At 38.2% G+C, this 23,491-nt stretch overlaps 1 protein-coding gene across 1 annotated transcript; it reads left to right on the plus strand.

Moving 5' to 3' along the window:
• The first annotated feature begins 12,306 nt into the window (after positions 1-12,306).
• On the plus strand, positions 12,307-16,579 carry LOC139127313 (uncharacterized). The gene is made up of 5 exons (XM_070693230.1): positions 12,307-13,573; positions 14,152-14,232; positions 14,766-15,152; positions 15,791-16,028; positions 16,164-16,579. The coding sequence occupies exons 1-4, from the start codon at positions 12,889-12,891 to the stop codon at positions 15,850-15,852; spliced, it is 1,215 nt and encodes a 404-aa protein (XP_070549331.1). The 5' UTR covers positions 12,307-12,888; the 3' UTR covers positions 15,853-16,028; positions 16,164-16,579.
• The last annotated feature ends 6,912 nt before the right edge of the window (positions 16,580-23,491 follow it).

Raw genomic sequence — 23,491 nt, forward strand, 5'->3', positions numbered from 1 at the left:
TGGTATCGTGGACTCCTACATTTTAAACAAAGGTTACTGCTGTGCAGTACAGTGGGAGCCTTTGATTGAACGTACTCATGTGACTACAACTGACCAATCAACAACAACCTCACAAAAACTCGTACAAATAATTACCACATTTGACCAATCACAAGTGTTTTTCTTTAAATACATTCACTCATGTGACCGCTTTTCTGCCATACAAAATTTTGATTCATCAATAGGATATCTGTCACAGTTAAACTGTAAATGTGTCAATGACTGTAATAACGTTGATTCAACTGTCACTTCTAAAATCGTCTGTACAAAGTGTCAGTTCTGAAACTTGTTGCTTCTAATCCTTGCTTTGTCTCTCTATAGTACAGTCCTAGCATCACACATGTTAACCTATCTTTTTAATCTCTTGTCATCACACTTGGTCAAAATCTCATATATTTAGTATTTAATGTATAATCAGGGCTTGAAATTAACTTGTTTTACATGGTTGTCCATTAGGACAACCATTTTCTAAAAATCAGTACTTCCTAAGAACACATCTTGCAGATTTTATCATAGCTGATTAAATTGTGCAACTTCTCTTTCTGAAATTCTGACAAACAAATAAATATCAATAATTATATTTAGCATCACCTCTGGTGCAGAATATAATTATTATGAATATAAAGGCAGCCATGCAACACAGTCATATTGGATCAAGGAAATTTCAACTTCAAGCCAAAATGTTGTACAAAATTCACAATGTAATCAATTTTCTTTTATGTAGACGGATGAAACAATGTTTCATATGGCTTATTTTTATCAGTGAAACTCCTGTATACGTAGCATTTTAATTTATCATGCATTATATGTATGCAGCTTAGTATATCCGTCTGTCTTTAAAGAACAGGGTCCTTGTGGTCATACACAACATGACAAAGTCAGGTCATCAACTTGTCTATGACCATTGTTGATTATGAAATGTTGGTAAAGGTACATCAACTGCCTTTTCAACACAGTATGTAAATTCAAGGTATAAACTCATTACATCTCACGCTAGATTTGACATATTCAGACACTGGTGTAAGTGCTTCTGCCACAAGTTTTATCAGAGAACTACAGCCATGACGAGTTGTATCAGAAAATCACAAATAGACAAATGCTGATACTTACATCAGTCTGAGCCATGAGTTGTATCAGAGAATCACCAATGAACACACACTGATACTTACATCAGTCTGAGCCATGAGTTGTATCAGAGAATCACCAATGAACACACACTGATACTTACATCAGTTTGAGCCATGCGTTGTATCAGAGAATCACCAATGAACACACACTAATACTTACATCAATCTAAGCCATGAGTTGTATCAGAGAATCACCGATGAACACACACTAATACTTACATCAGTCTAAGCCATGAGTTGTATCAGAGAATCACCAATGAAACACACATTAATACTTACATCAGTCTGAGCCATGAGTTGTATCAGAGAATCACCAATGAACCACACATTAATACTTACATCAGTCTGAGCCATGAGTTGTATCAGAGAATCACCAATGAACACACACTGATACTTACATCAGTCTGAGCCATGAGTTGTATCAGAGAATCACCAAGGAACATACACTAATTTTACTTACATCAGTCTGAGCCATGAGTTGTATCAGAGAATCACCAATGAACACACACTGATACTTACATCAGTCTGAGCCATGAGTTGTATCACTATCAGAGAATCACCAATGAACACACACTAATACTTACATCAGTCTGAGCCATGAGTTGTATCAGAGAATCACCAATGAACACACACTAATACTTACATCAGTCTGAGCCATGAGTTGTATCAGAGAATCACCAAAGAACACACAGTAATACTTACATCAGTCTGAGCCATGAGTTGTATCAGAGAATCACCAATGAACACACACTGATACTTACATCAGTCTGAGCCATGAGTTGTATCAGAGAATCACCAATGAACACACACTGATACTTACATCAGTCTGAGCCATGAGTTGTATCAGAGAATCACCAATGAACACACACTAATACTTACATCAGTCTGAGCCATGAGTTGTATCAGAGAATCACCAATGAACAATATATCTGGTTCCTTGTCTTTACTTTCATTAACATAACGCTTGTGCTGAAAAAAAATAACGATGCAATAATAAGGAATTTATTTCAAAATTCTCAAAGGGCCATTTAAAAATGTTTGGCTGTGCGTGAAACATGTAACACTATGCACTGACATGCAAATCAATCTAAGCATTCATGTCTGTGCATTGACTACGATCACAGACCCTTCCTTCGTATGTTTTTTTTTCTGATGACAAGATCTGTAAAAATGTAACCAGTTCAAAACCAACTGCCAATTCTTTTTGTAGTTTTGATAATTCAGTTACAGCAATCGATATCCTGAGTTTTGTCGACGCTAAGGTATATCAAATCAAGTATTGGGTTTCCTTTCAACAAAGTTTGAATAAGCACAATATGTAAACTGTAATGCCTTGAAAGAGAGAATATTAACAATAATTTTGTGTTTACAGACTCAATATACAGTTCATTGTTATTCAAGGTATTGCATTTATGAAAGTTTTTGCTTCACAAGTTATACGACATCACCAGATTTGCATTCTTGACAAGCCTATTGACAATATTGTAACCTATGTCTACACTGTGACCTATCTCTACACACTACCACCTCTCCTCAGCAATAGGGGCATGCGGAACGGGGCTGACAAAAAACCTAAAATTTCATCAAATTACTACACCTGTAACAGCTTCGTTGTGGCATAGATAGTGTGATCTGGTGAGAAGGTACAAGGGCAGCAGACAACAAAATTTCACATTGCTTCAATCACAAAGTGCTGAGTGGCATCATATATTGTGGTACAATGGTGCATCTTGGTTGGTCAAATTAATAAATACAAATATGTTTGGATCTGACTTATAAATCTCGGATCTAGCTATGCAAAGGAACACGTAATGATAATACATCTGAAGACATTTTAAAGAAATCTCTGCGATGGGATGGGTCAAATCTGTCTCGTTAAATCTAGCGATTTTAGACAAATTTCCATTTTCGAATGAAAATTCAACATGCGATCCACTTACAATGCTCATCCATCGGCCATCACCCTGGACATCTTCAACAGGGACTGGCGTCGCTGCCGGGTTCATGTTGGATATCTTGTCTCCTTCTGTAAAGGCCGTGGGTGGTGAGATCTTGTACGAAAAATATGACAAATCAATCGACTATGATGTCACTACCGACGAGTGAACAGACGTGAACCTTACTTCCTCGCAGACAGTCACAGCGCTGACCCGGAAGTGGACTACCTCACGATGGTCAAACATTAGGGGTGGAGTCGTAGGAGCCACACTACTATTTGAAATATATCAATCAAATATTTCACGTAAGTTGTATTGGTAATATGGATTGCAATATTCTAACATTATTTATATGAAATGTTCTTGAAACTTGAAGACAAGTAAGTTCTTTTGTAATTTTCACGTAGCTCAGTCCCATATTTGACATAGAAGAGCTCAACTCAAGCTCAAGTCGGTCTGCCACTGGTGGCGCTGTTTTAAACAAGCTGTGTTCGAGCAACTACACTACTAGTACTACCGGTACATAAGCTTTTCGCACTAACAGAACAGCGTTTAGAAACTTTAGGCCAAAAGAAGAGAAATGTTTCTGGTCAGCGCGCGCGTCACTTGAACAACAGCGCGTCACCCTTTTTTTTCTGTTTGTGGCCGGCGGCTGTGGCTGACACCAAACCAAAATGGTTGATGAAGAGAAAGACAAAATTCTTTGGGGGGAATGATCAGTGACTGCATGATATGTGACTCTATTGATAAAACTATAAAACTGACCCTCCTCCCTCCCTTGAGGCAAAAAATAAAAAATAAATAAATAAATAAAATGCGCGTCACCGCACCATTTTTTAAAGAAAGACCTGACCAGAAACATTTCTTTTTTTTTTTTTCTTTTTTTTTTTTTTTTTTTTTTTTTGGCCTTACCGAGATGAATATATTTAGAGGTTATTACCCAATATCGCCTGTTCCTGTGTCGTATCAGCATGAGTGTCATTTGTGCTGCGTCAGACACGAGACGAAGTCGAGTGTCTGACGCAGCACAAATGACACGAATGCTGTACGACACAAGGAACAGGCGATATTGGGTAATAACGATTTATCATATACGCATGCCCATAATTTTAGGGAATTTTACTAATAGAACGAAAAACCTTAAATTTTGAGGCTTTACTTTATTACGCCTTGCGCATAAATATCAGAATGTTTATGTGAACAGGCTTCATTCATAAAGTATACGACGAAGATGTCAACATCACGCGCGACATCGCTGCAAGTCGTCCATATCTCAATGAAACCCAAGAAGAAAGACACCGGGATACAAAAATCGTCATACAGAAGGAACATTTTATGGTGCAATATGCTATTACAACTGTAACCGATAAAAACTGCTTAGCTTTAAATCTATCCTGATTTCGATCGTCGTACGGCACGGAGCTCGCGCAGAGAGGATGCCATTTTGTTACTTTACCCTTAGAGTTGCCATGTCAACAGTCGTCGCGCGCGCGCGACATCGCTGTCACGCCACGCGCTCACTACCTGCTCGGTGGAGACCGTGCACAGTGCCGGCGCCGTGCGAACGGCAGAATGTTTGCTAGAACTTGACCAAAAAAAATACCATGGGAAAAAATTTCAAGACTCAACGTGATATTTCCGTATTTTGCAACCAGAAATACCCGTGTTCCTCGAAGCCCTTCAAGTTTTTACGTCGGCGACATCGCTTCGCAGGCGGGGAGCGGCAGCCATTTTGTTGTTTACGTTGTTTACCAACAAACTGCTAATGTAGTTCGGGAAAGCTCTAAAACTGATGACGTTCATCGTGCATATCTCGACGTTTACCGTGAAATATCACGGCTGATATTTTACGGTGAACGTCACTAGGAGTAGCAATATGGGCATGGGTATATGATAAAGGATGGATACCAACAGACATTTTGGCAGTTTACATGTAATGGAGTGAGAATAAACCTCTGGATAGTGAAACATTTAGTTTTGTAAAATATAATGCATGCTGAGGGGCAGTTTGTATATATAAATTCATGGTAACCGTCCGAGGTGAGGTTCGTACCAAGTTTCATAGCGTTCTTGTTCACGTATTAAACCATGCATATAACATTCTTGTTCAAATGGCAGTGTCAGTGACATACGAATTTGGCTGAATGAACAGAAAACATGTTCAGAAAACAAAGGCTTTGTTGCTCTACAAAAAATAAATATTTTCACAAGTGAATAAATTTTCAACGTTTTCATTACACCAATCTTATTTTCGTTTATGATTCAAAATCACGACAAGGCCACATATGCCTACACTAGGAAGTGTGAAAGAACAACAGCGATTAAACTGCATTTCATAAAAGTTTGGGAACATTTTCAACAGTGCAACAGAAAAGCTTGCAATGCGACTGTGCGGGCTTAACATTGGCAATGCTCATTTCTTCTTGACGTCAAAAGTCAACATTATAAAAATCCTAGCTAGATATTGTTCAACTAGCAATATGGGTATTTAGTTAACGACTGAATCTTTCATGGAACATGTCAAACGATGTTGACTGTGCCTCCCGGTTTATAATTGATTAAATACATCAATTAAAAATAATGGCCTGGGCTTTCTTTTTGAAAACACTACATTACTCGAGCCTGCACTATTGAAATAAAACAAAGTCTTCATGGGGGTACTATTACGAAAAGAAAAGTTCATTATCACTTTACTTTAAGAAAAAACATAACTGTACATGTTTAACGAAGAATGTATAAAATTAAAAATAAAACTCCAAATTTGAAATTACAAACGCAACTGAAATAGTTATGAGACGATCAAAAATACCAACAAAATTATATTAAGTAATCGTGGCCTGGCAAAGGAAATAGGCAGACATATTATTCCAAATTTAAACCCAAATTATTGAAAAACCTAAATGTAATGCAAACTGTATGGGATGAATTATACTTTTCGTTATTCTGTCAAAAATATGAAGTCCAAAATGACTCAATTTTTTTCAGATAATTAATCCTCGAAATAGCACAAGCAAAAGCCAACATATTTCTTACTACAGAAAAAGAACTCATTTAATGGAAAACTCGCGAAGTATATTTTGACACCATATAAACTGAGAAACATCTCGTTATATTGATTTTATTAAACATTGTTTTGTCTTGTCATACAAGGAGATTTAACCTTGTTTCGATATAAAATTTATGATAACGCTACACAACTGCGTTGTAAACCCTTATTAGCGAGTGTGAGCAATAAATGTTAATGTTGATATAGGTCTCCTCGGTAGGGTCTTGTTGCAATGACAGTTGTAGTGAGATACATGTAACGAGGAGTATTCATTCGGAGCGTTGACCGCTCTATCCCTTGCAATTGTGTCGTGATGAAGAACTGGGTCCTTATCTCCAACAAAACACAACCGACGACTTGGCAGAACTATGTATTGTAGCTAAACATATTAAAGCGCCCATACTTTAAAAAATCCCCCAAAACACTACAAATTATTTTTCATAATGTCTTAAGCGGGGTGAAAATGCAACATCAAAGACCCGGGGATCACTTCCATTACTTGCCAATATGTATACATGCCGCCCAATGGGGTGGGTATTTCAGCAACTTGGTCTAAAATGGGGGTATCAATTCACAGTAAACCAGGGTCTTAAATGGGGTCGATTTTTGAGTGCCACACAAGAACAAATTCCAACTGTCAGTTCCCGTCTTCCTAGCAGGGTTCTGAGCTGCACTCTAAGAATCGGTATCTTTTCTGTGGCAGGGGAACCATTAAAGAGACCCCCTGGCTTTAGCCAAAGTAACTATAGATTTTGTTTTAAAACATTGTCACTGATTCGTTAGAACTCTATATCTGGCAGATTTTTGCCCAATAGAAAATGCCCAAACAAAGTGGCTCTACTGCTCCCGGTATCGATCATGACAGAAAGGTCGACCATGACCACATGAAGTAGTATCGCTTTACAGACGAACAGCGAGGTTTGTTGTGAATTGGAATTTCAAAAAAAAAAATACCAGTCAGACTGTAACTGCAGATAACTGATAATTTGCAGAAGCTGGACCAAAATTCGGTGAGGGTGTAAGACATTTTCTTTCACCAATTTTTTTAGTATTTCCTGATGTTTTTCGGAATCATGGCTTGGCCAGCAACAACATAGCTCTAAACGCAGTACAGTAGTAGGCTTTGCCGGGACAAAAATTGCTTTTTCCGTTTTAAAAATTTTGACGCTATGACTTTTGACCTGGGTCAAAGGTCATAAAGGTCTAAAATGGGGTCCTAAAATAACGATATTTGAGGTCTAAAATGGGCCCTGGGTTTAATACCTGCGGCCGCACATTCCTACCACTTCTCTGAACAAGTACCCCCCCCCCCCGGATCAAAGATTTACGGTAATCTGCCGTCAAATTTCATTATGGTGGAAATATGTCACTTGTACAAGGACAAGAAATAAATATATGAAATTTGAAGTGGCGAATTACATATGTTGGTGTCCCTGGAAGATTTCGTCTGAATTATGACCAAAAAACTACTCAAAAGACGTTTTTAAAATTTGACTTAATGCATACGATCAACTTTGGTCGGCATACATGAAGTTCACTGGTCGTGAAAGCCGCCATCTCTGACAGCCTTTCCAAGAAAGTATTCCTATCTTTAACAGTTTAAAACCCTGGTTCTAAAGCCATGACCTCCGCCATGTTGACATAAAATCCTTACAAAGCGCTAATCATGTTTTCTGGTGGAATATCCTTAACCGAACCAGTTTGCTTGGAGAAATAGCGATAAGCAAAGTACTTTCAGAATCGGTTTATTAATGTATACCATATGCAGGACATGTGACCTGAAGGAATTGCTGGAAAAACAATGAATCGAAAACTTTGAGTAGGGACTATCCATGTGATACGAAGATCTCTCGTACTATATAATGTTTTTCAACAATTTGTTTTAATTACGCACAATACTCGGACAAAAAAGTCCAAGTCCGTAAAAGACATGTTTGAAATATGAAATCACCGACAGTTAAATGTAGGAGGGTTAGGGGACTGACTTTATATCGGGAGTCGCTTTGTATTGGTGATTTGCGCCTTTTACAGTCACCTAATCCTCTGTAGACCCTTGTCGTTGTTGTTGTTGTTGTTGTTGTTGTTGTTGTTGGTGTTTTTGTTTAGTTTTGTTTTTGATAAATGGCAAACAACTGACACACTGAGAAAACTGCTAAAGAAAATCGGTTAAATTGATAAACATGTTTCAGTTATATTATATTCAGTTTTTCTCAGAGACAGCTGATATTGTTATTTGAGAACAGCCGTACACCGGCACTGTAATTCGATAGAAGCATAGTACTGTACCCAGATAAACCTTCCAAACATTTTATCATTCATAAATTTTGTGTAAATATTAACTTTAGTTGGTTGTTGAGCACACACCTAGCTCTGTGCAAACCAGAACACTGCACATAATACGCCTTTGAGGTGCCGTTCAAATCTTTTGCAAAGCATTGGACTGAATTCATCAACACCATGTTGAGTACACTGCGTCGTGGTCGAAGAGCAAGCACTGACAGTCGGGACAGTGTCAATGGGGATATATATAGTGAGCATGATCGTCTGCTAATTACCGCTGCGACCGACGCCGCCATTGCTAGTGTTCAGGCGATGGGTCCGTCTGCATTTGCCACTGGTCACCAACCTCTTGACAAGGACACTGAAGCTAAGCAAGACAGTGGACACAGTGATCATTCTTCTGCAGCTTCTCCAAGTTCAAGTACCTCACGTAGAAAACTAAAGAAGGCCGGAAAGAAAAACAAACAAAGTAAGCACATTAATCTTAAGTATTTGAGGTGAATAAACTTAAACTCAGGTGATCGCTCTTATCTTACGTTGTACAATGACAACCAAAGCATGTTTGTACGTAGCTGCAATAATAACCCCTTTACAGTTCCGGGCACCAGTGTTCTTACCATGATGCTTTTCGAAACTAGCGGCTTCGGTTTGCGCGTATCGCCTATTCTTTAACACAGGTCTGCTATAACAAGAATCATTTTTGCTTGTTTTCCGACTTATTTTGTCGAAAGAAGTAAGCCAACTATTCATTTTGTATGTGTCAATCTATCTGTAAGCTGTTGATTATAACAGTTCGCCAATTATTTACACATACGAATGTTGATCACAATAATCGGCTGTTGCTTTTGACAAGAGATTTCATGGAAAAGTATACAATTACTGTCGTCAAATTGAATGTAGAGACTGCACTGATATGTAAATATTACGCACAAAAAGTAATGGTGATTTTAATATCTACAGACGAAATCTACTGAACAAGATTTTTGGCTAGGAGACAAATGAGAACTCCCCCTCATGTAAACAAACACGTAAAACTTGATACCTCACAGCGGCAATCATTGGACCGGAGAATAGAACACCACCAGTCCGACGTTAGTTGAAGGAGACATTTCCTGAAGGTGTCTCGTGTAAGGTTTTCGTTGCAACCTCACATCTAACTTTGCAAAACCAGGAATGCTTGCTACATGCACAGTGACTGTGGATGAAAACAAACGTGAATCCCACAAACATTTTCCAGATTTCCGTAAAATTGATGCGCAATTGGCAAAGTGTTGCAACAGACAGTTATAAATACATCGACAAATAAAATATTACTGCATAGCTCACGTTTTTCTCACAGAATGAGTCTAAAAACACGCGAAAAATGAATCTGGATATAGTAGGCCTGTGTTAAAGAATAGGCGATACACGCAAAGTGGTACCCTCGAAGCCGCTAATTTCGCAAATGGGTATAGAACGCTAGTCCGCGGAACTGTAAAGGGGCCTATTGTAGCCTTGGTGAGCCTCTGTCGTGCGGCTTACAATTGTGCAAGCCGCACGACCCAGCCACCAATGCTACAATTATTGCAGCTAGTTTGTACACATGTTGTATGTGGACAGCACTTATTTTGTCGTGACAGATCATACGTGACACACTCTTAGTCCCAGGTTGACCCCTTTTTTGCGTAGCTTGACTGGACTATCTCACAGTGTCAGATTGACCGTCTGGCCTATTGCTTCTGATTTTGACCATTTCGAATCTTTGTGTACAATAAATGAGCCTTGGTAACTTAAAAATATGCCGATTCCTTCAGCGATGTTAGAGACATTATCACACGCACGCACAACGACAATTTAGTCAATGTAATCAGAGACTTCAATATTGGCAGACACAAGACACTAACACAACAGCCAGAAAATCGGACTTCAACAGAGTTTGCTGGAATTCCATAAAAAGGCGGAGAAAATGTTAAAAAATGAAAAGAGAATCGTGACGTAAAGAGACCTAGTCCGTCCTGACGTTCTCGTCAACAGAAGTGACAGTTTTGTAACGGTGGTGTTGCAAACAAATTTGAAAAGAGTATATTTGTTGTGTTTATCTATATGAGTAGAACCCATTGACGTGCATGTCATTTTTGTCAGTTATTCTGAATTCAGATTGCGTAAAAGATAAGAATCAGATACAGCATTTCAATCACTTAACTGTAGTGGCTGGAATTCAACAGTCGTTTATAATGGTTACAATAAATTTTAGACAATATTAATTAGACGATAATTAGAGTGAAAGAGTCAGTCGTGCAATTTGTCTCCACCAACTCCAAATAAATCAACCATTGAAGGCTTATATGGTTTATGTTACCGTGGCGAACTCAAAGAAATATAGTATCCAGGTGCCGCCGGCGGGTAAATTTAATCAATTTCGCAAAATCATAACAAAGCATGTTTTTAAGGCCGATATATCAATTTTACTTATTTTTGACCTTGATCTAAAATTTGGAGGGGAGAGTAGAGGTGTTCGTGACTGCCCTCCAGTATCTATGGTCTGCCCGCTCCCCTCTCCACAAAAGTTCAAGCTCCCCTCTGCCCTCTGCCCTCTCCACCTTGCCAATTAGATGCCCACTAGGCAACCCAGTTGAACACAAAACCCATGCCAGCAGTTAGCAGTGTACCTTTGAACATTGCTCCCCTCTAGTTAGACGCTTAATCTTCCCTCACGTTCCATCATCAACCATGGCTTTTAGCTCCTACGTATTTTCCGGTACCCACTGTCAAAATTTTTCTCCCCGCCCACTGAAAATAATGAAATTTCTTCCCCGCCCACAATAAATATCGACTTTTTCTCCGCTGATTAGTTTTGAAATTTGCCCGCCCGCTGAAAAACTGCGCACGAACACCTTTTTGCACGAACAGCTTAGTTGGCGGCACCCGAGTACCGCTCACAATATGCAAACAGGCTTTTAGACAGGTGCCGCCAACTGCTAAATTTCACCTATTTCGCAAAATCATCGAAAAACCGTTTTAAAGGCTGTTATAACAATTTTACTTTTTTTTAACTTGACCTAAAAGTTGCAGGGGAAGTAGAGCTATTCGTAACTGCCCTCTCACTGGCATACACGGAAAATGTGCCCTCCCACTGAATTTTGATGCCCACTACCCATACCACCTGTCCTCCAGTATCTATGGTTTGCTCGCTCCCCACTCCCCACAACAGTTCAAGCTCTCCACTTCCCTCTCCCAAATATTAAAATTCCCTGTTTTCCACTAGATGCCCATAAGAAACCAGATCAATACAAAACTGTGTCAGCAGCTTGCAGTATAGCCCTACGAGTATTGCTAGTGTTCGGCTCCCATGATTCGTTTCAGCATATCGTTTTTGTATGTCTATTTGCAGAATTTCACTCATACCAGATGCATAAATTATTTTGAAATCATTGTATCAACAAGCACTGAATAGATGGGTTTTAAAGTCTTCAATTCGTACGAGTGTTGGCCTTCAAGCCACCAACACGGATTCTCCACCATTTATAAGTTTTCACATCACACAGAGAGAGAGTATATCATGACGTATATAATTATTCATCTACTCTCGAAAACATGTTGTTTGCCTGGGGTTTTCATTGACGTAACTCTCTAGAGAATGTCCAATGAATTCCCTTAAGATTAAATCTTTAACTCCTTGGTGTTTCCTTTGTACAGACAAATGCGCATATACACTTGATTCATGTTACACTTTGTTGTTGAAAATGCATGAATGCATATCTTATATTAGATCATGCTGGTCAGTAAAAGAAAAGAACGTACTACAAACTTGTGACTGGTAATTTATTGTTCATGTGTAGACATATTTTTTAACACCTCAACTAAAACCATAATCTTGTTTTCTTTTGCACCTACACAGAAAGCATATGGGGAATAAGGCCTTGATAGTTAGTAACAGCTGGGGAGGTCCAATCCAAGGAGGAGTAACTGATGACGTTCATATATTAATCCGTCTGCTTCGTGCATTGGGATTAGCTGTGTACTGCACCACTCTAACAGCGACTGAAGAAGAAATCGTGGAGGCGAGGAAATACGGCGTTGAGCTCATAACGCCATCACCGGTTCCAAAATTCAAGGCAAGGGATGGGATACCAGATCCTGATTGGTTGTATCATCATAAAGACTTCTTTCCGAATTTGAAAGAGTTGGCCAATGTCAGATTTGTTTTCGGATTCGGAATGATAACATCTGAAGCCGCCTTCGAGATAGAAAGAGATGTCTTCAAGAGAGCAGCATTCTACCTGATAAATATGTTTGACAGGGACGTTATTACCCCTGTCATTGCGAATTGCATGCACAAAGAACTTAATCTTCGTCGCGAGAAAGTGTTAAAGAAGGTCGAGATTCTACTGCTGTATTTTCTGTCGGCGGCAGTATCTTTCAAAAGTACAAAAAGATATATCGCAAAGATTCAAAGATAAAACACTACAGATTATCTCCGATGATAGATGAGAATGTTTTCAAGATTCCTTCGCCGGAACCTGTCGATGAAGATGGAGAATTTCAAATTCTGTCTTTATTCCAAGACCACGAATTAGCAGGTCTGAAAAAAGACAGTGTTATCGTAAAGGCCATGAATTCAATGTCGGAGTCATTCAACCAGACGATGAAATCATGCCTTAAATGGAAAATTCTTGGAGTATCCAAACGTTGCGAATCTGATGTCATAAACTGTATTGAACCTCATTCAAAGTTACATGTAGTAGTGGCTCGAATGCCATCGGCTGAACAGTTGAATGATGAACTCGGCCAATCTAATCTCGTCCTTGTTCCTCCGTCTTCTGAACATTATGCCAATTTAACACTTGCAGCAATGTCTGCTGCGGTTCCCATCATTATTCCCTGGGGATCCCAAAGTCATGAGCTGATTAAGCGACATTTACCTGAAGATGAAGATCGTCTCGTTGTGGATATGAGCGATGCGAATATATTGAAGCAGCGAATCATGGACTTCCTATGCAACTACAAGATTGCCCTCAAAAAGGCAAACGACATCAAGACTGCGATAAAGAACAAGGTGAAACAGCAACTGGAGAATATTAACAACGATTTCATGAAAGTGGTGAAGGACGACGCAGAGGTTAAATATGGAATCATATTACGAAGCTTTGCGGAGAAAACACAAGGTATCAAAGGAAACTATGTCAAGTCAGTTTATTTTTGAAATATATTTACGTATACTCTTGCCGTTTGTTACATGTGTATGTATGTACGTACGTGTGTACGTATGTACGTATGTACGTACGTACGTATGTATGTATGTATGTATGTATGTATGTATGTATGTATGTATGTATGTATGTATGTATGTATGTATGTATGTATGTATGTATGTATGTATATGTATGTATGTATAGTATGTATGTATGTATGTATGTATGTATGTATGTATGTATGTATGTATGTATGTATGTATTTATGTATGTATGTATGTATGTATGTATGTATGTATGTATGTATGTATGTATGTATGTATGTATGTATGTATGTATGTATGTATGTATGTGTGTGTGTGTGTATGTGTGTATGTATGTATGTATGTATGTATGTATGTATGTATGTATGTATGTATGTATGTATGTATGTATGTATGTATGTATGTACGTACCTACGTACCTACGTACGTACGTACCTACGTATGTATGTATGTATTTATGTATGCATGCATGCATTTATTTTTTCTTTATTGTTTGATTTCGGACAGTTCGGGGAGGAAATAAAGAGAACCAAAAGACGGAACTGACCAATATTTCTAGAAAGAGGAAATTGCCCGATCAAGATCCAGGTATGTGTAATTTCAATCATTTGTCACAAGAGTGCACAAAATGATGTTCATGATAATTAGTTGTTATTTGTTAATAACTTTGAAGTGCTTTTGTTCTGTCTTGTAAAATCTTGTAAAAACTTCTAAATCATTCAGACATGCCTGGAGTTCACCTTGTCAACATAGCCTCCATATATTTCTGTAATGTCCCATGTTCCTATTGATAAATGAACCTAGGCTCTGACTAGAATTGATTTGTCACCAAGAACATTCATATTGTACACTATACATTGCAGGCAAAACGTACACTGTGTATTTCAATAATGAAGTAGGAAGAGACGAAAATATACTCGTCTTCTTGTCAAATAACAATGTAACCAAGAGGTATAACTATTGTCCCTTTCCATAAAATATATTCATTACTTCCGGGTACAAATACAAAATAGAAATACAGGATATTAAGAGCGGTTTTAAGGGTCAAATTAGCAAAAATGTACAATAACCATTGTTTTTTGAGGTTCGTTTTACATGACTGTCCAATCTTTTTGTACCAGGTGATATAAAAGTGAAAGTAAGGGTAAGCGAAGTGGTTCCAGAAAATGGAAGAACAGTTGTTGGAGTTGAGAGAGATTTCTATGAAAGCGACGAGGTCAAGGAGACGACTGAAGAAGTTGGTCAGTTGCTTGCTGAACAACATGACGAGATAAAACGGAAGGACACGGGTAGTGGAAGTATTTCCTATACAATGTCTTGTCAGTCATTAGATGCACTGGAATGCCTAATGAGGAAATATGAGAATGGTAACCTACAAGATATGATGGACGATAAATTCCTGTCAGATGAACTCCTTGATAAAATTGGGGCATTTTATCTGGCGATTGACGTAACCATTGACTATGAGGAGTACTTCTTGTGTAGACAGGAGCTGATCCAAAAATATGGTAAATATGAACGTCTTGTTCTCTCATGTTCTATTTTGTCAAGGTAATATTTTACAAGTATCTTGTAAATTGTAGTAGCTTTTTTCTGTATTTTATCTTTCTTTGACTTTAATCACGTGCTGTTATTAATTCGCGGCTACCGAAGCACTCTACCGGTAGGTTGTCAGCGCTTGCATAATCTCTCTCATTCTAATAGATCTTTTCTGCACTGTTGCATCTGCATGGCACCTGAACATCCATTTTCAACTGAAAAAAGGCTAAACATGATACACATGAGTGTCTTTTCCTATATGTTTTCTGTACAACCTACCTCCGGTCTCATTACCTACTTGTTTGTGCATTCATGCCAATACGTATGCCTCCTGAGAGACACAGACCCCATTCTCTTAACCACGCATTAATTATTTTTGACATAGCTATTTCTATGGTATCATTCATTTGTTTTCCTTTGAGAATGTCACCACGTTAATTAAGGTGTATTCAGATAACGCTGATAGAGAACCTTAGGCTAATAAAAAAAGTAATTCATGTCTTTAATTTTCTTTAACATAGTGTAGTTCTTGAACCCGTTTGCAACACTTCCTATATACCAGGTAACTTTATTATAGCCTTGGGTATGGTTTTTTCTGTAAATTCAGGGCTACCGACGCCGGAAAGAAGTATTCCAAAAAATCGCCCAAATAGCGCCACAGAGGAGTGACATGACACCTGGAAGAGCAAACCGAGCCAGAGATCTCCTGAAGCTTTTGAAAGTGAGGGAGGGGGTGACTGCGAGCCAGCTTGACATGCTCGACCAGCTTTTGAAAGAAAAGGAAGAGAAAAGACTGTCAGAGCACCAACAATCATTACGAGAAGAAGAGCACCAGACTTGTGAAGGTAAGAAACAGACACAACATGTTGACAAAGGTCTAACGGAGTTATCTGATTATCAAATGTCTCATTTTAACCAAATTATAAACTTTAAATGCAATTTTAACGTATTACAGTTCGATAAAAATTGCTTTTGTACAGTTACTACGTTGCAGTCTATGCAAGAACAACACCAAGATGACCCTGAATCCACACAGATGACCGATGTACATCTACTGACAGATGAAGAGATAGAACAGAAGAATGAAGAACTTGAGTCCAAAGTCAACGAACTCAGGTTTAGTAGTAGACTAATACAAGCAAGAAATGCAGGCCGGGGAAGAGATAATTTAAAATCTGTGGAAGTTGAGGAGGACAAGGGAAACGAACGTGAATTATACCCACTTCTCGACGAGTTTTTGCAGGAGAAGAAGAAGACGCAAGACCTTTTACCAACCATCCTGAAGAGGTAATGAAAACCGAGAAGCTGCCAGCGTATGCAGACCACATCGTTCGTAAAGCAAAAATCTCTGACAGAATGAAGAAACTGTACCTGGAATTGAGACGGGTTGAGAGAGGTCAGTTGAAGTTTTATGGTTTACAGTTTCCTTTCAGAGTCCGTATATATCCGATGTAACAGTCATCAAATTTGGTGCTGCAATTTCGGAGGAATTACAAGTTTATATGGAAGACGGTCACGACATGTGACATGAAAGTTTTAAAACTGCGATCTGCGGTTTGGGTTCGGGGTTAGGGTAGGGGTAGGGGTTAGGTTTTCTCTCGTAAAAAGCCTTACTTTGCTCTCAACCCTGGAGGTTAGGCCAAGGGACAGAAAAAATTTAACGGCATAACTTAGGTTAGTTAGCGTTAGGGGTTAGGGTTAGGGTTAGGGTAGGGTTAGGGTTAGGGTTAGCTCGCAGATCACAGTTTAAAGACGCAGGTCATATGTCGCAGGTCGTGACACGGTCTCCATACATGTCGGAGTCCTAACGTGGCCGCTATTTCTCCCAGGGTGTATCCATTGTAGAAGTATGCAGAAATAAGCTCGTCTCTACCGCTGTAATCCATCGTTAGGAGGAGAACGAAATGACATGTATGCAAACGCAATATTAGTTTTGAAACTCGCACGTCGCAGTTTAAGAACTTGCATGTCGCAGTTTAAGAACTCCCAGGTCGCAGTTCAAAAAAACTCGCATTCGCATGTTGTGACCGGTCTTCCATAAGTTTATAATATATGCAAAGACCTATAAATGAACCTGAAACTGCTAATTGCTCCACAGAACACTCAGATATCCGTCAGATCAATATCTCTAGCAAGTTTTATCAATTTCGCGCAGTACTTTTGGAGTTAAGGTAGCTTTCCGCCTTTGTTTTGGTATTTTAAGTCAAAAACACGATTTTTTTACCCTGAAAAGTATTCCTGTAATATTGATCTTCCTGTGTGTAGAATATCTTGGTCTTGAACTTCCTGTTTTTGCTGAAATTTTTTAATAAAATGTGCGAGAGGCACAGGTGTACATTTTTGCATTTGAGACTACCGTTAAGTCTTGATTGACAAGGGATTACGCTAAGCAGCAGCGTCACAGTATTGTCGCATGCACTTGGACAACATCCGCTGTGTAAATCCCTATGACACCTACCGTTCACTGCGTGTGTCAAGACCATAGTGTGTACCTAGCAATTAGGCGTCGAAAGGTGGGTCTACCCACAGTTGCGAGTGGAGTGATACGTACCGGCCGCCGCGTACTATGCATAGTACGCGGCGGCCGGTACGTATCACTCCACTCACAACTGTGCTCGAAAGTCCACAACAGCCAAACCGATGTCGACCAACATAAAAGACGGCCCTGCGAATGTCAGACATGGGGTCATACTACAACCAAATGCTCGATGATTTGTCTGATGAGAGCATTTGTAGCGATACCGATGACACTAATTACAAAGTTCATGTAACATGCAAATGAGCAGTTTATGAACTTGACACTAGTGCTCAATGCTTCATGGTACAATAAGCAACATCTGTAGCACGTTTCATCACATTTAATGCTATAATTTCGGAGTTTAAGTTCGTTCAATATTGGTGAGAAAAGAAACCCCTAATTAAGACCATCGTCTGGGCTAATGTCGGTCAAAATGCTCAAAAAATCTAATTTTATTTTTTTCTTCATTGTCACCCTCGACATGTATACTTTCAAATAAGCTATATCATTCTTCAAAAAATATTAACTAAAATCGAGAAAAATCGCGTTTTTTTCCCACTGACCCCTGGTCAAATTTTATTTAGTCTAATTATATATTCAAAACAGGTAAATTGCTATTTTTGGTTGCCTAAAAACTTTGTTGAGTTATGGCATCATGTATGAAGTAGTGACCATTTGCTTGCTTATTGAAGCAGCTTTTTCAGAGGTAAAAATATGGCGTTGTGGAAATTGTGAGTTTGAGACTAATTGCAGTCTAAAAAAGCCAGATCAATGAGTAATCGGGAAGAAATTTGCAACAAATGATTCTGTTTTATATTTTGTGTGGATATTACTGTAAGGCATATGAAGATTTTCATTCAGGTATAGCAATTAAACCAGAAAACAAACCATATTAGACGTTATGGTGTCCATATACATAACAAGTAAAGAATCTCACATGAATTTCATTATCATGCTGATTATAAAATCAATATTTTTTTGATAATTAACAGTTCATTTTTCACTTAGAAAGCAATTACAACCAGGCTTTTGTAAATAGAATTCTAACTGACAATTTAAACTTGTCCAATACCCTATTTGAGGTCGTAAACTTTGCATGAAGTATGAGTATCACCTTTATGTTGTAAACATTTCAATCCAATACTCCTAACAATTGTGTTTTGTACTGCATTCGTTTCTTGTGGCAGTAATAACTCTTGAAAGAATGGTTGGAATGCAATGAAAATCAGCCAACATATGTGAAATTAAATACTTTACAAAATAAACCTCAAAAAAACAAGGTCATCCAATCATGTCATAGTAGAAACTTGACGGAAAGTTGTGAAATTTATTAATTTTTCAATCTTACCGAGATGACTATGATTTAATTTATATTGACATCTTATACAGTCATAGATTTAGGTTTATATTGTAATACATATACATCTGAATGCTACAGAAAAAAATCGGTTGTTGTATGACTTTTCGTTCAATAGATATCTTTGCCACAAATTTCCTCATATTTTTAACCCAGAAATTGTCGCCATGGCAATTGAATATCCGGTTTTCCCCTGCACTGCATTTTACCATCTACTGCAACAAAAAGATGACAAACTCTGAAAACAAGGTACTACACGGTTAGTGTTTTAAAATAGCCCAGACAATAGCCTTAAGTTGGCACTGATTCACACGACAAATAGACATTAGTCAGATCAATATCTGTACTAGATTCCATTGAATTCAAAACCATAATTTCAGAGTTATCACTAATTACAAGTTCATTAAATATGCAAATGAACCCTTAATTAACTTAATGCTACTAAATACTTCAAAGCACAGTCAGATATCTGTCAGATCAGTATCATCCCTGATTTCACTTTCTATTTTTGCCACTTTTTCTATGTCTCTGATGCTTTCTACAACTATGCTTGTTTCCATTGTTTTAGTGATTCAAAGCCAATTTTTGTGACAATATTCTCCTCCCCACCTTGCTACCATGTTACATCAAACATTGAGCATTCTAGTGCTGTATGCTTAAACGTCTCCTAGTTGTCTTTTTCCTATCACTGTACCATGCCCTGAAGATACTGGATATTTAAAGTCAAAACACAAATAACTAATTTATACCATCTATTCTACAAAACCATATTGTATATTCTTCATTAGCCAATATCTAAATGCTGATCCACAAGGCAAGAGAGAAACCAGATATGAACTGAAAATGCTCATGTGTTCCAGCATATACTAGTATTGCAATTGTGTGTAAATTTAAACTTTTGCCACATGTTTGCATCTTCATTGAAAGTGTTATGGTCAGCATCATGAACAATATTCACCACATGTCGTTGTTCCCAATTTGAAACACATGAGGCATGTCTAAGTTATGGTTCTAAATCAGGAAAAAAGATCAGACCTCTAGCAGTATTGGCCAGACAAGAAATACATATGCGCATTATAAATGAGGGTACAAGATGTGACATCTTAAGGTCTAATATCCAATCAAAATTGGAGGGTATAGAACTTGTGGTTACTGAGATATGCATATATATGTATAATCAAGGTCAAAGGTCATCGAGGTCACATGACATTTTGAAAAAAAATTATATTGCTAATTAATCCCTATATGCCAAAAAATCAGATCTCTAGCTCTGTTCGCTTGCCCAGAATTAGATGTGTACATAATTATGAGGTAAAGCATGTGTTGTCATAAGGTCTCCCATCCTACTAAATACAAAGGACATAGCACTTGTGGTTACTTATTTATTGACATAAACATATATTTTAGGTAAAAGGTCATCGAGGTCACATGACATTTGGTCAAAAAATTTCTCTCCTATAGTTATCCCTATATACCAAAAATCAGACATCCAGCTCTATTGGCTTGCTCAGAATGAGATATGTGCATAATTATTGAGGTACAGTATGTGGCGTCATAAGGTGTCCAATCATACCAAACATGAAGGGTGTAGCACTTGTGGTTACTGAGTTATGGACAAATATGTATATTTGAGGTCAAAGGTCACCGAGGTCACGTGACATTTTGTTAAAAAAAATTGTATTGCTAAGTTATCCCTATATACCAAAAATCAGACCTCTAGCTCTATTGGCTCGCTCAAAATTAGATATGCACATAATTAATGAGGTACAATATGTGGCGTCATAAGGTGTCCCATCATACCATACATGAAGGGTGTAGCACTTGTGGTTACTGAGTTATGGACAAATATGTATATTTGAGGTTAAAGGTCACCGAGGTCACGTGACATCTTGTCAAAAAAATTGTATTGCTAAGTTATCCCTATATACCAAAAATCAGACCTCTAGCTCTATTGGCTCGCTCAAAATTAGATATGCTGCATAATTAATGCGGTACAATATGTGGCGTCATAAGGTGTCCCATCATACCATACATGAAGGCTGTAGCACTTGTGGTTACTGAGTTATGGACAAATATGTATATTTGAGGTCAAAGGTCACCGAGGTCACGTGACATTTTGTCAAAAAAATTGTATTGCTAAGTTATCCCTATATACCAAAAATCAGACCTCTAGCTCTATTGGCTCGCTCAAAATTAGATATGCACATAATTAATGAGGTACAATATGTGGCGTCATAAGCTGTCCCATCATACCATATATGAAGGGTGTAGCACTTGTGGTTACTGAGTTATGGACAAATATATATATTTTAGGTCAAAGGTCACCGAGGTCACGTGACATTTTGTCAAAAAAATTGTATTGCTAAGTTATCCCTATATACCAAAAATCAGACCTCTAGCTCTATTGGCTCGCTAAAAATTAGATATGCACATAATTAATGAGGTACAATATGTGGCGTCATAAGGTGTCCCATCATACCATACATGAAGGGTGTAGCACTTGTGGTTACTGAGTTATGGACAAATATGTATATTTGAGGTCAAAGGTCACCGAGGTCACGTGACATTTTGTCAAAAAAATTGTTTTGCTAAGTTATCCCTATATACCAAAAATCAGACCTCTAGCTCTATTGGCTCGCTCAAAATTAGATATGTGCATAATTAATGAGGTACAATATGTGGCGTCATAAGCTGTCCCATCATACCATATATGAAGGGTGGTAGCACTTGTGGTACTGAGTTATGGACAAATATGTATATTTGAGATCAAAGGTCATCAAGGTCACATGACATTTTGTCAAAAATCCGAGATATCTGCGTGAACGAATGGACTCAGGGATGGACGAACAGACGGACATGACCCAATCTATAAGCCCACTGGACTTCATCTGTGGGGACTAAAAAATTGTGTCACTGCATCCTTTTTGCAATATGAATACGGGAGAAACTAAATGTTTATTTTTCGTGGCCTTATACATGGGAGCTATGGAGATCTGCCTTATACATGGGAGTCTATGGACGTGTAAACTAAAAATAGCGTCAATGACACTGTAGCTCCCATCCTGGACTATTTAGTGTTTGTTCTCTGGTCATATATTTGAACATGTGTGAAAGGGATAAAGTGCATGAAGTGAAAATACTTAAATGAAATGTACTGGAGACAGTGAAATATGTTTAATGTAATTATTCAGAATATAAAAAGGGAAAAAAATACAGAATTAGATATATCGAATACTGTGATACAACCATTAACTCAACAAGTCATTTACAATGACATAGTCCCCACTTGTAATAGGAGTATTACCGGATTTTTCTGAGAGTACGCCCAGGCCGTTAAACAGAAAATGGCTACATTGTCTGCTTCACACCTGTAGCTAAATAACGGCCCAGGGCCGTAATTCGGTAAAAATTTACCGCCAATTAACTAAAAAATAAAGGAGTTATTTTATCACTGTTGATCACAAAACCAAAAATAAATGACGGTAGAACGCTGCAAAACATCCACTCATTTTTTTCTCTCGAGTTTTGTTTTCTTTTTCGTCATTGTGCTGCTACAAATTCTAACAGATCCATCTTCAACAAAAAGGACACAATGTTGCAATTTTCTGATGCATCATACAATAACATAAACTGACACTCATTCACGCACGCATAAAACTAAACTGAACCCAAGATACGATCAAGATTTCTTTTATTTGTATATCAACACAAATTGCAATAATAATTATACACATCTCTTTGGAAAATAAAATCACACATGGAAAAATAAATTACGAGTCAGGTAAAAATAACGCATGGATAATCAACGCACAACCGTGACAACACAAGGTCCCATTTAGCTGTGGGTCCATAGCTGTGGTGTTTTCAGACGGGATTCATGCCTTTACGGGCTGGTTTTGACTTTTACGATTTTAACCCCGCCACCACAGCTATGGGATATTCCATAGACTAGCGTCAATGTTCCGCCGCAAGCACCCTTTGCGCAAGTTTGCTCGACGATATTTCGAAATATTTTCCATCCAAATGACAAATTGCCAACACTCATCGACAGCTTGGTTATTAGGGACTAACCAGACCAGAAGTCCGCTCAAAATTCACTGAAATATCGCCTTTTTTCTAAGTTTGCCCGACATGACTACACGGAGACCGCCATTTTGCTAGCGTAAAACTGTTGGTCGAGGATCCCTGCAGTACGTCACTACAGTGACGTAGCGGTGACCTCTCAACTTCTAAACACAAACTGAGAGATTCTTCGTGTGATATCGATGACCATCGTTCGTCTTATGGACATTCCCAGTCTCACAAACTGAAACCAAACTTTTACTTGGGGGGTGGGAGAAAGTTCAGTCCTAGGATCTATGATTATTCGTGGCGCGCGGATGCTGGCCGTAATCTCTTGGTTCGTGTTCAGAAGTTGAGAGGTCACCGCCTAC

Source organism: Ptychodera flava, unplaced genomic scaffold (assembly GCF_041260155.1).
Source record: "Ptychodera flava strain L36383 unplaced genomic scaffold, AS_Pfla_20210202 Scaffold_30__1_contigs__length_3116999_pilon, whole genome shotgun sequence".
Classification (NCBI taxonomy): Eukaryota; Metazoa; Hemichordata; class Enteropneusta; family Ptychoderidae; genus Ptychodera; species Ptychodera flava.